The 16,153-nt window shown below is 35.9% G+C and overlaps 1 protein-coding gene across 5 annotated transcripts in view; it reads left to right on the top strand.

Moving 5' to 3' along the window:
- Positions 1-16,153, top strand: part of RTN4 (reticulon 4) — a 66,788-nt gene that overhangs the window by 44,027 nt on the left and 6,608 nt on the right. For all 5 annotated transcript variants that reach the window (XM_024118545.3, XM_024118543.3, XM_028497179.2 and 2 more), the window contains 2 exons: positions 7,100-7,307; positions 10,796-10,934. In XM_024118545.3, coding sequence (XP_023974313.1) covers positions 7,100-7,307; positions 10,796-10,934 — 347 coding nt within the window. The remainder of the gene's footprint in view (positions 1-7,099; positions 7,308-10,795; positions 10,935-16,153) is intronic.

The raw sequence follows: 16,153 nt of genomic DNA, 5'->3' as shown, positions 1-16,153 counted from the left end.
ATTTGGGTTGTTTCCTCTTTGGGTTATGAATAATGCTGCTGTGAACATTTGTGTACATAGATTTTTTTCTAGTCTTTTGGATGGAAATTCCTAGGTGTGGAATTGCTGGGTCATATGGTAAGTCTCTGTTTAACTTTCTGAGGAATTGCCAAACAGTTTTTCACGGTGGCTGAATTTTACATTCCCATCAGCAATGAAGAGGATTCCAATCATCATCACTCTTACCAACATTTGTCATTGTCCATCTTTTTTATTTTAGCCATCCTAGTGTGTCTGAAGTGGTATCTGATTGTAGTTTTGGTTTGCATTTCTCTAATTACTAATGATGTTGAGCATCTTTTCATCACTTACTGGCCACTTGTATGTATTCTTTGGAGAAATTAATATTCAAATCCTTTGCCTGTTTTTAATTGGTTTGTCTTTTTATTGTTGAGTTGTAAGAAGTTTTTTTAATATATTCTGAATACAAGTCTTTTATCAGATATTTAATTTGTAAATATTTTCTCCCATTCTGTGGTTGAATTTTCACCTTGATAGTGTCCTTTAAAGCACAAAAGTTTTTAATTTATTGAGGTCAATTTATCTGTTTTTTTTTTTTTTTAACTGCTTCTGCTGTTGGTGACATATCTAAGAAACCATTGCCTAATCCAAATCATGAAGACTTATACCTGTTTTTTTCTTCTAAGAGTTTTGTACTTTAAACTCATTAGGTCTTTAATCCATTTTAAGTTAATTTTTGTATATGGTGTATGGGTGCAACTTCAGTCTTTTGCAGTTAGATATCCAGTTGTCCCAGCACCATTTGTTGAAAAAACTATTCTTTTCCCCATTGAATGTTTTGGCATCCTTGTTAAAATCAGTTGACCATAATGTAAATGTAATTTCTGGACTCTTTCATTTTATTCCATAATCTATCTGTCCATCCTTCTGCAGCTACCAAACTGATTACTGTAGCTTTGTTGGAAGTTTTGAAAAGGGGAAGTGTGAATTCTCCAACTTTGTTGTTTTTCAGAATTGTTTTTGGCTATTCTGGATCTCTTGCATTTCTATAGGAATTCTGCAACTGGTATGTCAGTTTTTGCTAAAAGACAGCTAGGATTTTGATAGAGATTGCTCTGTAGATCAATTACCATTTTAATAATAATGCCTTTTAATCCATAAACATGGGATGTCTTTCCATTTATTTGTCTTCTTTAATTTCTTTCAACAATATTTTGTAGTTTTCAGTTTCTGAGTCTTTACTCTTTAAACTCTTTTTGATGCTGTTGTAAATGGAATTATTTTTTAAATCCATTTTCAGATCGTTTGTTGCTAGTATAGAAATACAATTGATTTTTGTATATTGATTTTTTTTTTTTAATACCCTACAACCTTTCTGGACTTGTTCATTAGTTCTAGTAGCTTTTTGGTGGATTCCTTAGGATTTTCCACCTACAACATCATGTTATTTGCAAATAGAGATTGTTGAATTTCTTTCTTTACAATCTGCATATCTTTTTTTTTTTCTTGACTAATTGCCCTGCCTCCATACCCCCAGGACAGTGTTGAATAGAAGTTGAAAGAGGGGATATCCGAGCCTAGTTCTTGGCCTTAGTGGGTGGGAACACTTTCAGTCTTTCATCATTAAGTATGATGTTAGCTGTGGGTTTTTTGTAGATAACCTTTTATCAGCTTGAGGACATTCCTTCCATTCCTATTCCTAGTTTGTCAGGTGTTTTTATAATGAAAGGGTCTTGGATTTTGTCAGATGCTTCTTCTGTGTCTAGTTGTGATGATCATGTGGGGTTTCGTCCTTGATTCTTTTAATATGGTGTATTATTGATTGGTTTTCATATGTTGAACCAACCTTGTATCCCTGTGATAAATACCACTTGGCCATGGTGTATAATCCTTTTTATGTGTTGCTAGATTCAGATTGCTAGTACTTTGTTGAGGATTATTTTGTCTGTATTCATAAGGAATCTTGGTCTGTAGTTTTCTTGTGATGTGTCTGCCTGATTTTGGTATCAGGACTGAGCAACATCTAAACATCTAACATCTAAATTAACTAATGGATATAAATTTCTTGATGGATATTAGAAGCAATAGTATTTCAATATATTTCTCAGAAAGGGTTTTAATAAAACTTTATTACTCCCTCCATTGAGAATCAACAATCCTGGATAAACTTAATCTTCCAAAGTTTTTTCATTTAAACGAATTTAAGGAATCTGAGACCTGAAATATTTGTGAGTGTCAGTTAAGGTGGCTAGAAACTAATATTTTTTCATCCTTAGAGCTTCACTAACAATTTCTTAAATTCCTTTACAAAAAAAGATTGAAATCCTTCTATACTTTGCACAATGACTGTGATAACAATATAGATTGCCTCTCAGACCTTCCTATTCTAGGAAATACTACTTTTGTCTTAACGTGTGCCTATCAGTACCTAGTTGTCCTCTCTTGACTCTTCTTCCCTTTGTTCCTCCTCTGTGCTTTAAGGCTCCACCAGGGCATCCTTGGGGCTTATTTCCACTAGACTCATGGTATCTGCTTTGAGAACTCTTGTATAGCTATTTATGTATTTTCAAACAATATGTATCGACTTGCATACAAGATTTTCAGAGCTCTTCCATTTATTGAAAAGATCTCATTTCTAGGAACCATTTAATAGGTGGAAAGGAAGTAGTAGGTTATGGTTTACTGTACTTTCATGCAGTTAGATTTATGTTAGGCTGCAGTCACTGAATACTGCTGGATCATATACATGACTATTCCCATATCATCAACTTTGGGGAAATTGACTTGATTATACCCAAAGCACCAGAATTTTAACAATCAGCTGTATGTAAATATTAAGCTAGCAGGGAGGGTATTCTCTTCCCAATAGGAAAGCCTGCTGGGAAAACCACACTCTTAATCAGATTCACATGGTTCTTAAAAGATGCTTTCAACAGCTTGATTAATTATAGTTTTCTACTATGGAAACATACAGGTCAAGAATATTGGAATAGAGCTCTTTTCTCCTTTTTGGATTTAACTGTAGGTGAAGTATATATATTAAAATTTACAAGTTCCTTATTAATTAACCTATCTTGTTCATTTTACTTTTTCTTGGTTTTTATGATTCATCTCACATGTAATAATTATCTGCTTATACTCTGCCTATTCATTATATGTGCAAATGTGTAACATTTGGAAGGACTTTAATGTGCTGAGCCTTTAATTTGGCATCATACATGAGGAGTGTGAGTTTATCAATAGGAAGCCTGTGTTAAAAATTCATGTTCTACCACTTACTAATTAAATGATTTGGGTCCAGTCATATAAGAGCTGGCTCTCACTTTCTTGTCTGAAAGCCTGCCTCATAGGGTTTTAAAAATTGAAAGAGGTAATGTCTACAGAGAGTATTTGGTATAATTTAAGTGCACAGTAAATGTTGACTCAGGAAATAAAGGGATATGCGGAGAATGTAGATCAACCTGGAAAACATTTCTCAGGCGTAAAAAGTGTATAGCTTTTCAGTCTTTTTTAGGCTCCTCTCATACTGTTGTCATAGTGACATAGTTCATGATTGCTTGGAAAATTATAGGAATATGAATTTGTTGTTTTCCTAAAGCTTTAATAATGTTTGACCAAAAAAGAAAGAGTTCCTGGGAAGGTTCATTTCAAAAAGACTGATATAAATAAAAATATTTAAGCCTCTCTCCCCCCAGTAAATCTAGATCGAGAAAGGAAGCAGATATTTAAAATTTTATTTGGCACAGATAATACAGCATTAAATCTCATTAATTTGGACGCACTGACTAGGAATTTGAATGTAAGATTGATATGTATCTTTGTACTAACTGTGAATCATGTTAGTTTCTGTGAGTCTAGAGGAAGTATAACCTCATCCAAAGTTATACAATGCAGAGCCAGTACTAGGATGTGGGTCTCTTGAGTCCCAGTCACTGATATTTCCTTGCACCATAGCCATCTATATAGAAATCATAGACTACTTATAAATAATTCTTATCTAGTCATTGAAACTGTTCAAACAGTAACTCTATTTTATTAGGTAATTTGGTTAGACATTAATATATGTTGTATATACCTCTAAGTCTAAAGACATTTATTTCATAATCAGGTTTTACTGACTAGTTTTCGTCTCCCTCCCACCCTCCCTATCCCACCGCTCTAGGTGGACACAAAGCATGGAGCTGATCTCCCTGTGCTATGCGGCTGCTTCCCACTAGCTATCTATTTTACATTTGGTAGTGTATATATGTCCCTGCCACTCTCTCACTTCGTCCCAGCTTACCTTTCCCCCTCCCCATGTCCTCCAGTCCATTCTCTATGTCCGCGTGTTTATTCCTGTATTGACTAGTTTTTAATGATGGTAAGGAATAGTGAGGATATCTGCATTTATTTTTTATCACTAATAGTGATTCTGAAGGTTAATAAATGTTTTGGAGCACTTTGAGGACCAGACATTTTTACAAAGGAGGGTTTTTTTCATATAAAAGTAGGTTTGGGGTATACCTTACTTGCTCGTTCTTCTAGGTTGTCAACTTTTAGGTGCCCTATAATAGTGAAAACTTAGATAAGTTTTAAAATCCTTTTCCATGTGGTTTATAAAGTAACATGTTTGTGACATAACACAGCAATACAGTTTATTTAAAGTTACTCATAGGTTGACATTTTGTTTTCTTTTTCTCTGTATATTTATTATTTAAATACCTGGATAAGAAAGGTGATATTGATTGTGGTGGTATTTATAATAATAACCAAAAAATGACAGCTTTGACATTTATTAAGAATTTATTATATGTTATGTACTCTATTAAATGTATTATATTCGTCTGATTACTGAAGAGTTTTGTTAATTCATTATCTCACTTAATCCTTACAGTATCTCAGTAAGATCATTCCTATTTGTATACATATTTTATAGAGGAAGAAGCTGAAGTGTAGAGGGATTTAGTGACTTGCCTAAAGTCACATAGCTAGTATGTTATGGAGCCAGTGGTTGAGTCTAGGTGAGTCGCCTCTGGAGTCTAAGTGCTTTGTCTTGTATGAGCCACTATTGTGGGGCACAGGGGAGCCTCCAGGAAAGAATGTTACCAAAGGCTGACTTTGTCATTGCTTGCCCTGCCCTCTTGCTGTGCGCTGCTTAAAGAAAGAAAAGAAAACGACATTAGTTATTAGAGCCCTTGCTAGCAGACCCTTATAATTAGGCCTGTCCCCATAGGTTTTCTAGATTCCTACCCATTCTTTAAGACCCAGCTTAATATGTCTCTTTCACAGTCTCTTAAAATGTCCTCCAGTTTTTTTCCTTTTCTAAATTCTCACAATAGTGTGATATTTATTTTAGAATTTACTGATACTGTTTTCATGTCTTACCATCTTCCTAGAATTATAGTGTTTTAGGGTTGGAGGGCTTAAAGAAAAGTCCACGTCCCCATTTTCAGGTTTTTAAATTCATTCTACTAGGTTGAGTTTTTTGAACAGTATCAGCTCAATGAGTGTTTGCTGAATGTCAGAAAACTATTAGCATTGCTGTTATTCTTTATTCAGTGTTTACTATTCACAGTGTAGATACACTATTTCAAGTTCTGGTCCAGTCGCAGTTGTGTTAGTATCTTGGTACAGTAGTAGAAACTAGTTGAATCGAACAAAACTGATGTAGATGTTTTCGGCAGAGTTGGCGCAAACTTGAAATAGGGAAAACTTTAATAAATAGTTGAAATCAGAGTTTGAAAACAAAGCCGTAAATCATATATAGGATGTTAAATTAATAGCATTCAAATCAAATCCTATTTAGGAGAATGGAATAAATGTTCCCTAAACATAATAAATGTTGTTGAATCCCTGCTATGTGCGACACACTGTGATGGGCATTTAAAATATCTTAATCAGTATTCAAATGATATTTACTAAAGGGAATTTAGGGCTTCATAATAATATCTAACATTTTACAGTTCACATGCATAATTTTTCCCACAAAAGTACCCTTAACAGTAAAGGAAAGTCAGATACCTTCGAGGACCTGGGGATCAAGACCAAAGCAGCCCCCAGAAATGTGATTTATCTTTGTCACCTCCTTCATCTAAAAAATGAGCAACTATTTAAAATTGTACTCGAGAGTATATCCATATTTATTTTACTGTAAGATTGCTCCCCCCACCCTAACTGTCCACAGTCCAGAAGGAGATGAATTATGTTTAGCCTGTGAATTCAAGAGCCCCTTGGCACACTGCAGAATTCTCCTTGGGTTGTACATAACCTGATCTTGAAACCACAGGTCTCTGGTTATTTGATCCCCACAGTGGCCTGTGTCCATGGGCCAAGAGCAGACTGGCTAGGTTAAGCTTTGTCTGATTCCTTACTATTAATAAACGTTATATAACACTGCAACACATTTTTTCTTTGACACCTAAAGTTTTATGGCATTGCATGTACCTACTCCTAGAGGGAAATAGCTTTTTGGGTAATCTAAAGGCTGTTTCCCTCTGTTATTTGCTTTGCAGGAAATTTTTGTTTAATGATAGCCAAGTTAGGTTACAATTTTGTTAAGTTTCTCAGAGATCTTTTAAAAGCAGAGCTGTGAAACTCATCTGTGTAGTTTTTAGTAAAGTTTTAGTTTCTTGGCATGTTTTGAATTAGTGATTTTTCTGCAGATAAATATATTTTTGTGTCACTGAAGTATCTTATTTTAGTGAGTGCATAAGATACTTTTTCTGTTATTTGAATATATATATCATGCATTTTGTGAAGATAAAAACCCTCAAGATGATTTTTAAGACGCTCTTGTTTTAGATTAGGCATCCTGCTGTGTTGGGCTTGAGAGATTTAATAATCTTGTAGAGCCAGGATGACTTGGACATGTAGGAAATAGATTTGAATGAGAAATATTGTATGGTAAGTGGAAATCAATATAAGGTGTTATGCTAATATACAGCCTAGGGTGGGTTTAAATTTTAGCTTATAAAGTTAATCTTTCTTTAGTATTTTAGGTTTTGGTTTTGCTTTATCTAGATGCCTTTTTACTTTTGTGGGTGGAGTAAATATAAATGTGCCAAATACAAATGGGTAAAGTAATGTTCTAATTTCAGATTTCTTCTTTTTAAATTTTTAGTTGTTGACCTTCTCTACTGGAGAGACATTAAGAAGACTGGAGTGGTGTTTGGTGCCAGCTTATTCCTGCTGCTTTCATTGACGGTATTCAGCATTGTGAGTGTAACGGCCTACATTGCCTTGGCCCTGCTCTCTGTGACTATCAGCTTTAGGATATATAAGGGTGTGATCCAGGCTATCCAGAAATCTGATGAAGGCCACCCATTCAGGTGAGATGTTTGAAAACATGGCACACGTTGGCAGCACTATAAACAAGAGTAGTATTGAGACTTCACTCTGCTATCTGTAGAGTTACAGGCATGCATTTTTTACTGCTGAAAGATAATTGCAAATGTTTGCTGAAAACCTATGCCAAAAGCATCTGCTTTTGAGATTTCCTAACAGTCATTTCATAGGCTCATGATGGAAAAGACTGGGTTTATGTATCATTCGCCTAACTCTACTACTTGTTAGTAATGTTTATTTATTAGAAGTAGGTATTGGTTACGTAATTTTACTTTTATGGAAGCTGTATCTTTTTAACATGTTTGGGATTGGTGAGAGTTATATTTTCTTTATTGCTTACTTTTTATGCTATCTGATATTAGAAATACCTTTCTTTCCAAGAGTATGTTAATGTTTTTCTGTTATGCTTCCTCATCATGTCTATGTCTTTTCTTACCATTCCTTCTCTATCTAGTTTCTTCTTCTCCTTCCCTAAAGCATTACTTTTGTGTTATCCTTTGGATAGCTCCTTTATTTCAGCATCTCCTTGTCTCTAAACCGTCATCTTCTTACCTTATTTTGACAAGTAGCATTATCTCTCCAATTGCTAATGGGGTGGATGCACCTCAGCTTGGGTCTTCTGACCTCACTTCATACTCATCACGTTCCCCACCCTCACCTCCCTTTAAAAATTGAGATAAGTATAATTCACATACTATAAAATTCAGTGGTTTTCAGTATATTCACTGAATTGTACAGCTGTCACCATCTCATTCCAGACATTTTCATCACACCCAAAAGATACTCTGCATCAGTACCTCTCACGGTCACTCCCCACCCAGCCCCCAACAGCCACTAATTCATCATGTCTTTAAATGAGTCTTTTATCTCAGACTTGTCAATTTCTATCAGTTAACACCACTATTATCCTAATTTCAGGCTCCCAGTTTTCATGAAACTCTATGAGAATAGATACTACTCCATTTTACAGACGGGGAAACAAACTTTGAATTCAGTAACTCGAAATTGCAACTTCAAAATAGCAGAGTTATATCATGCCATAAATCATAAAGGAATATGATTTTTAATTAGTTACACTGAAATATATAAAAACATTGTCAAGCCAACAATTCTAAATTATCTATAAATTTTACGTATTGTTTGATTTTTAAAGAAGACTTTTAGAAGAAACTATTGATTTCTTTATTCTTTATTTCCTTAGAAACACTGTCCTTAGCTCAGAGGCCTTTTATGGTTATTATAAAGTAAATTCAGCCAACATGCCAATTTAATAAGCCTTTTGGACAGTTTTCCAAGTTCTCCAGTCACATTAGTAAAGTTAATATCATACAGTTCTTATGTAATAACCTGTGGTCATTGGAGGATAGTGACGACTGTGCTGGCATTGCATTAATATCACATAAATGCCAGTTGAATGAATGTAAATATCCACAGGGTGTCATTGATGGAGGGTGCTGCCTTTGTGGCCTGCTGGCCAGGCATCTTGTCTTCAGCAAGAACAAAAGCAGTGGTACAAAGAAGCAGAATACCACCTAAAGTCGTATCAGCCACTTTTCTATATTTCTTAAAGCTGCATAAATAAATTTTTGCTGATTTAAGGGTAGGTGTGAATGTTTGACCGTTTTTAACTTGCTAATAATAACTTGCTCTTTGTTGGCTAATAAATAACAAGCGTCCTATGCTAGACTTTGTACTAATGAAGATATATTCCTAGTCCTTGACAGTTTATACTCTAGTAGAAAAAAATATACAAGTATACACATGTTTATATTTCAGGGCTGGATATGGTAATTACTGTAAGAATAATACAAAAGAAAGCATTGTTAGAGTTACATAGTAGGGTCGGGAGAGGCATCATGTATGGATGGAATTTAAGATGCTGCTGACTGACGGTGTGCTATCTCCAGAGGTGAGAGGAGAGCACTGTGGATTGGGAAAACAGTATGAGGAATAAACTTCACATTAAGATGAAAAATGTTTGGTGAATGGCTCAAGTTGGAGCTACAGCATTGTAGTGAGAAATAAGGTTGGAATGATTTAGGAGGGCTGTGGTTGAAAAGTTGGAACCATAGAATCTTAGAATGTTTGAGTCTGAATGGATTCAGGAAGTCTGTTTTTTAATTTTGTTGAGTTGGAACCATGACCCAAAGAAGTTCAATGCCTTTTGCAAGGTTACATAGCTAGGTGGTAGCATGTCTCCTAATTCCCACCTGAGTTCAACCTAAATAGCACTATCTAGTATAGCTCAAATAAAACGAATCTGGCATTGGCTGAAGGAGTGAATCAGAAGATAGATTAGAGACTGGTTTGGACACTGATAGACTATTCCAGTTTTTAAATAATGAGCACTTAAACTATAGTGATGGTGTATAGCGAATGAAAACGAGGAGGCACATTTGGGGCATATTTCAGGGGTAAAACTATGAGACAAGGAGTTATCAAAGAGGACTGTAATTTCCAGTGTAACTAGGGTCCACGGATATGGGGAATTTTTGAGGAGGGACTGGGTAAAGAGTTGCTTCCAACAGATAAGAGAGAATCCTGGGCTTCCCTGGTGGCGCAGTGGTTGAGAGTCCACCTGCCGATGCAGGGGACACGGGTTCGTGCCCCGGTCCGGGAAGATCCCACCGCTGGGCCTGCGCATCCGGAGCCTGTGCTCCGCAACGGGAGAGGCCCGCGTACCGGAAGAAAAAAAAAAAAGAGAATCCTTAGCACTTCTGATTGCTCTAAGATAAATGGCTTCTTTGAAACAGTAACTAATGAAACAATACCTTGCATTCCTGCCTACTTGACTTTTTTCCCCCCATTACAGTTGTCTTCTTAAATTTTAACAATTCCAGCTGTATTTCAGTATAGATTGGGGCATCTAAATGGACAGTAACTATTGTGTTTTACTGAGATTGCCTTTTGACTTTTGGCAGCCGTTTCACAATTGGGGGCTTGACTTATTGGATAGTTTCCCCTAAAGATTAGGCTGAGAGAGTATAGTATTTGGAAATGAGTAGAAGTTTTGTTAGGAAAACTTGATGAGATAACAACATTATGTCCTCCTGAAAAAACCAATTCCATAATAATAACTACCATTTATTGAGTGCTTCTTTGTGCCTGATTGCGTTAAGCACTTTACTCATTGAAATCTCAAGATAATCTCCATTGTATAAGCGAGGAAACCGAGGTTAGAGGGATGACTAAATAACTTTCAAAAGTTACACAGCCAGGTAAGTGGTAGAGCTGAAGATTCAAGCTCAGATAGGTCTGATTTCAAAGCGTATGCTTGTTTTCTATACCCACGTAATCAATGAAATACCCCATGCTTGGTGAGTTTTTACATTGTGCTTAATTTGGAAAGAGTAGGCTTCCATAGTAAAATATTTTACTGATGTCCTCTTTTACAGATATATAATTGCTGATTGACAGACATCCCAGGAAAATCATCCAGTCAGTGACAGTTATGATGTGTTTTGTTTTCTAGGGCGTATTTGGAATCTGAAGTTGCTATATCTGAGGAGTTGGTTCAGAAGTACAGTAATTCTGCTCTTGGCCATGTGAACTGCACGATAAAAGAACTCAGACGCCTCTTCTTAGTTGATGATTTAGTTGATTCTCTGAAGGTAAATTTACTTGCTTTCCATTTTTTGGCATACCCAGAATTTAATATCAGAGTTAAGAGAGTAAAATTCTATTTTCTATATTAAAGTAAATGATAAAGATTTAATGAAATCATTACTGTAAACTTAGGTTCCAAAATTCAGAATCTGATCAAATATTTAAGATGGAGGAAAGACAATTCCTTTTTAAAGGAAAATGTTATAAATTCTTACTTTTGGAAATCATAAGGATTAAAAGTGAGAAGATTAAAGAGAGTTTTGATTGTAAGAATAAAGATTATCTAATAGAGTTATTAACAGATATGATTTCATCTGCTTGACTTTGTTTTAGAGTCTAGCACTTAATTTCTTAGCTTGTGTGTGATTCATACATACATATAAGCTATTTCATGTTTTTTATACTTACTTGGGATCTTTATTCTGGAAAAACTTTAATATTCTGAAACACTTCGACTAATCGCCAGTTGGTAAACTTTGGAATTTTCTTTAGTTTTTGGATCTTGCTACATAGCAGCTGTTAGAGTCTCACCTTGCAAGTAAGCTCCCCAAAGTTCAGACTGATTTAAAGTGAGCACTAAACTTGTCACATAATGTGAACCCCAAGTAATGGGACTTTAGTGCTTTTCCCTTATGTGGAACCTGCCGTTTGTGTTGTGTGTATTATTGCCTGTGACTTAAGACGGACTTGTTTCCAATCTAAGCCTGGGTAGAAATGTACTGTGGTAGTAATTACCGTAATTTCTCTTTTCCAGTAGATATGTACAAGTTTGCAATTTACTGTGCAAACCAAGGATGTCATGGCAGTTGGATGATTGGGTCTTTAGATTTGGTGAAACAATTTCTGAACTGGTCAGAATAGGTTTAAATGCTCAAAATGCTTTTGACAAATATGTTAGCCTTAATAGGCCAGTAAATGGACATTATTTTCAGCTGTGTGCTTCTCACAGTTTATTAAGGCTTGGAACATCCGTTACTAATAATATTAATGGTAAATAATTTAGTTTCCTTTTATTATTATCTCTTTTGTGTAGATTGCTTGCATTTAGTGACTCATTCTGTAGTAGTGCTTTGAAATAATCTGATGTCAGACTGTAAATAAAAAGATCATAGTTATGTCATTTGGGATGTTTGATTAGTTTCAAAAGGGAACAAATAATATTTGGGAGTAAATCAAATAGAACCTTGTACACTTGGGTCCTAGAAGAAACCAGCTCCTATTTATTGAAGTGGTATTCACAATATATAGCTTGAGTGCTCGGGTAGAACATGTTTGAAAAATTATTGAGGGGAAGGTACTAGTGCAGTTTAAGATGAAGGGTTGTGTGGGTAGGAGTTGACTGAGAAGAAACACTGTAAATAGTGATAACAGAGCTTCAAACAGCAAAGGGCCATCTCTGAATTTGGCAGTCAAAAATTGTTGCGGGGGGGCTGACTTCAAACAAAGGCATCATGAAACTTGATTGAGGAGTCACTGTTTTTATAGACTTAATAAAATGCAACAAAAATAAAAGTCATCATGTTTGCAGCATATAGCAGTGAAGGTAGCTATGTATGTCTAATTTAACATTTTTCTTGAGAGAAGAGGCATTCTTGAAGATATCTGTTTAAAAAGAAAACAAACTGATCTGGAAATGATTCCTTCATTGTATTCCAGTTTTTACAAATTACAGTTTAAAGTTTCCCCTTGTCTTTAATCAGTTGAGAACATATTTGTTCTTTCAGAATTTATTGTCATCTATACACAGTCCTCTGTGTAGACAGTTATGTAGGTGTGGAAATATTTGCAAAGGCTAAGGAAGTGAGAAAATGTTAGAGGAGGACTGATTAAATATTTTAGAAAGCCTTTAAAATCTGATTTGCACAGGTTTTTGAAAATAGAATATGAGGAAATTTTATTAATAAATTACATTTATGAGATAATTTCTTTTTGCTGTTAAATCTCATTTTAAAATTTTCTTTTGAAAATTACCTTGGGTTTTTGTTTTTTTCTTTTTGTAAACAATTGTGTTATTATGAGGAAGCTAGCATAAATGAGAGAAACAACTTGGTAAATTCTTGCCTTGAGTGATTTTGCTAATTTGAAAGTAACGGGAAGTGGCACATAACGAGATAGGTTACTTTCTGGAATGCTTTATTTTTATGAGTTTTTCTTATATTTTTAAAACATTCTTTGTTTCTTAATATTGGGGAAAAAAAGAGTTGCATTAGAAGTGTAGTTTACTACTTTTTCTCCTTAAGGAGTGATTAGAAAAGAGAAAAATAAAACTTATTAAGTTTAAACTAAGTTTTAAAAAACTTTTTTTTTTTTTTTCTGCGGTATGCGGGCCTCACTGCTGTGGCCTCTCCCGCTGCGGAGCATAGGCTCCGGACGCGCAGGCTCAGCGGCCATGGCTCACGGGCCCAGCCGCTCCGCGGCATGTGGGATCCTCCCGGACCGGGGCACGAACCCGTGTCTCCTGCATCGGCAGGCGGACTCCCAACCACTGCGCCACCAGGGAAGCCCAAAACTTCGTTTTTTATTAAGTTTAAAACTTTTTTTTTTTTTTTTTTTGTGGTATGCGGGCCTCCCCCTGCTGCGGCCTCTCCCGCTGCGGAGCATAGGCTCCGGACGCGCAGGCTCAGCGGCCATGGCTCACGGGCCCAGCCGCTCCGCGGCATGTGGGATCCTCCCGGACCGGGGCACGAACCCGTGTCTCCTGCATCGGCAGGCGGACTCCCAACCACTGCGCCACCAGGGAAGCCCAAAACTTCGTTTTTTATTAAGTTTAAAGCGGCATGTGGGATCCTCCCAGACCGGGGCGCGGACCCGGTTCCCCTGCATCGGCAGGCGGACGCGCAACCACTGCGCCACCAGGGAAGCCCCCTAAAACATTTTTTTATTAAGTTTTTTTGAATGGTTTTCCCGAGTAGTGTTTTTGGCAAGCCCAGAGCTCAAGGAAAGCTGCTTGGTGACTTCTCCAGATGGCAATTCATTCAGGGCTCCAAATAAATAACAGTTGTTTCAACATATTAACACTTAGAATGAACTTTCCATTTAGGTCTCAAAATCTGTTGAGGCAAAGAATAAGGTAGGGTGTTAGTCTTATTCTCCCAACGCAAAACCCTCTGATAATATACACGAAGGGTCTTCCTAGATAAACTTTGTGGTTCTTTGTGATTCTTCATGGGGGGACTTTTAAACCTTATGTCATTGTGTGTGAGTAGTATAGATTTCATTTGTTTCTTTTCACTGAATAAGGGTACTATAGAAACACAGGATACTTGCTTAATATGTCTTAATTGGAAAAAACTGAGAAAAAACACTTGTCTCTTTTCAAAATGACTTAATAGTATTCTTTTTCTAGAGAGAGTTCCTTGAGCATTTGCCACTCTTATCCTCCATAGTTTTTGTTCGTATAGAGAGCATTTTTAAAAAGAAAATTATTTTCCCTCTTAACTGCTACTTTTTGCCTTTTAGCTACAGCAGTTGGCAGGAGAATCATATTCTTCCTCCCTAAAGCAAGGAAAAATGGTTTTTGCAGTTTTTTTTTCTTTCACTTTTTTAATGTAAAGGAAAAATCAATTTGCTCTGTTAAACTGATTTTATTTCCTTATATTCAGATTTTAAATTTGGAAAGTTTGCTAATAATTAGCCCCAGTCTCTCCAGTTTCCAGATGAAATTTGTGATCTTGTTAAATAACAGCGTTTTAAAAAATTTTATAGGATCCAGCTTTTGATTGGGATTACTTTTATCATATGGTTCATAGCTAGGAAAATGGAAACCACCCTGATTTCAAGAAAATGCAGCGGGAATTTGTCTCATTTTAAAATCTTTTTTCATTTAGAAAATTGACATTGTACCAAGCTCTGTGGCTTTTTTAAAATAATAGCTTTTTAAAATTTGAAAGAGGTTTCTCTATAAGTCACTGTCTTTATAAGTATTTCATGCCCTCAAATTTATATAATCTACATTTTGAGATTCTGGGTCATAATCACCACTACTTCTATTTGAAACTTTCTTCCTCAGAAGTTAAAAAATATAGAGCCACTATTCTTAGCATGTGAAATTTTTCTTCTCTTTGCTTATTATCGTTTTTTTGGTGCTGTGAGAGAGAGGCTATTCTATACATTATTCTAAAGAAATAACCAAACCCCAAGGTTCATCAGGCCTGTAGGAAAAGATTTGATGTGAGGTGGTGGTTCATCATTTGTGCCTGGTCTAGATCTCTTTTTGGTGGTTGACTTGGACAAATAAAAATAAGACATGTTCTGCAGATTTCTCCTTTTAAATTCTTGTGTACAGTTGACCCTTAAACAATGTGGGGATTAGGAGCAGTGACCCTCCTCACAGTTGAAAATTCATGTACAGTTTATAGTTGGCTCTCCATATCCCCATTTCCTCCTTATCCAAGGCTCCTCTGTATCTGCAGTTCCTCTGGTATCCCTGGTTCCATATGCATGGATTCAACCAACTGTGGATTGTGTAGTACTGTAGTATTTACTATTGAAAAAAATATGCTGACAAGTGGACCTGTGTAGTTCAGACTCTTGTGTTCAAAGGTCAACTGTAATTGTTCCATTTGTTTTGCTTCTTTGCAGTTACCTGCAAGCTTCTAAATCCTAGAAAAGATTTCAACAGTCCATAGTTTGAGCAACAATCCATTTCCCAAAAGATTAATTCTAGTCAAATATTATGTGCAAAATCACTGAAAAAATATTTCTAATTCCATTCAGTAGGATTTATTTCAAACATTAGTGTAAAATTTTACCACAGGCAAATGTTTTGATCAATCCTCAGGATTTGTTTTAAAGTGGGTTTGTTATGTTGCATGCCAGACATAAGGTAAGGGGAGGAGGATGAATGGAAAGGGAAGTAAAGGAGGAGTGTTCTCTAGCAAAATTAAGCTGTGAAAGCTGTATATGTGTCCTTTTCTTGACGAGCCTAGTGTATATCACTTTATTAGTCTCTGAGAAGTCCAGAAGAGCCCGGATAACTTTCTTTACCTAGTGATACTTGTCAACTGTGTTTAAATAGCCCATTACCACCAGAAAACTAGTATAAGATAGTTGAACAAATTTAAACCACCTAGTTAAGATTTAATTCCATTTCTGTGATTGACCTTCTGTGTAAGCTGTCTTTGAAAGGGGCTTTTGTTTTAAAACAATGGTTCTCACTCTTGGCTGCACATTGGAACCACTGGGGAGCTATAAAATAATACTTGGGAAGGGGAAGGGGGGGGTC

The sequence above is a fragment of the Physeter macrocephalus genome, chromosome 12 (genome assembly GCF_002837175.3).
Source record: "Physeter macrocephalus isolate SW-GA chromosome 12, ASM283717v5, whole genome shotgun sequence".
Lineage (NCBI taxonomy): Eukaryota > Metazoa > Chordata > Mammalia > Artiodactyla > Physeteridae > Physeter > Physeter macrocephalus.
The sequence above is the reverse complement of the archived record's forward strand: the minus strand, read 5'-3'. Positions and strand labels throughout refer to the sequence as shown.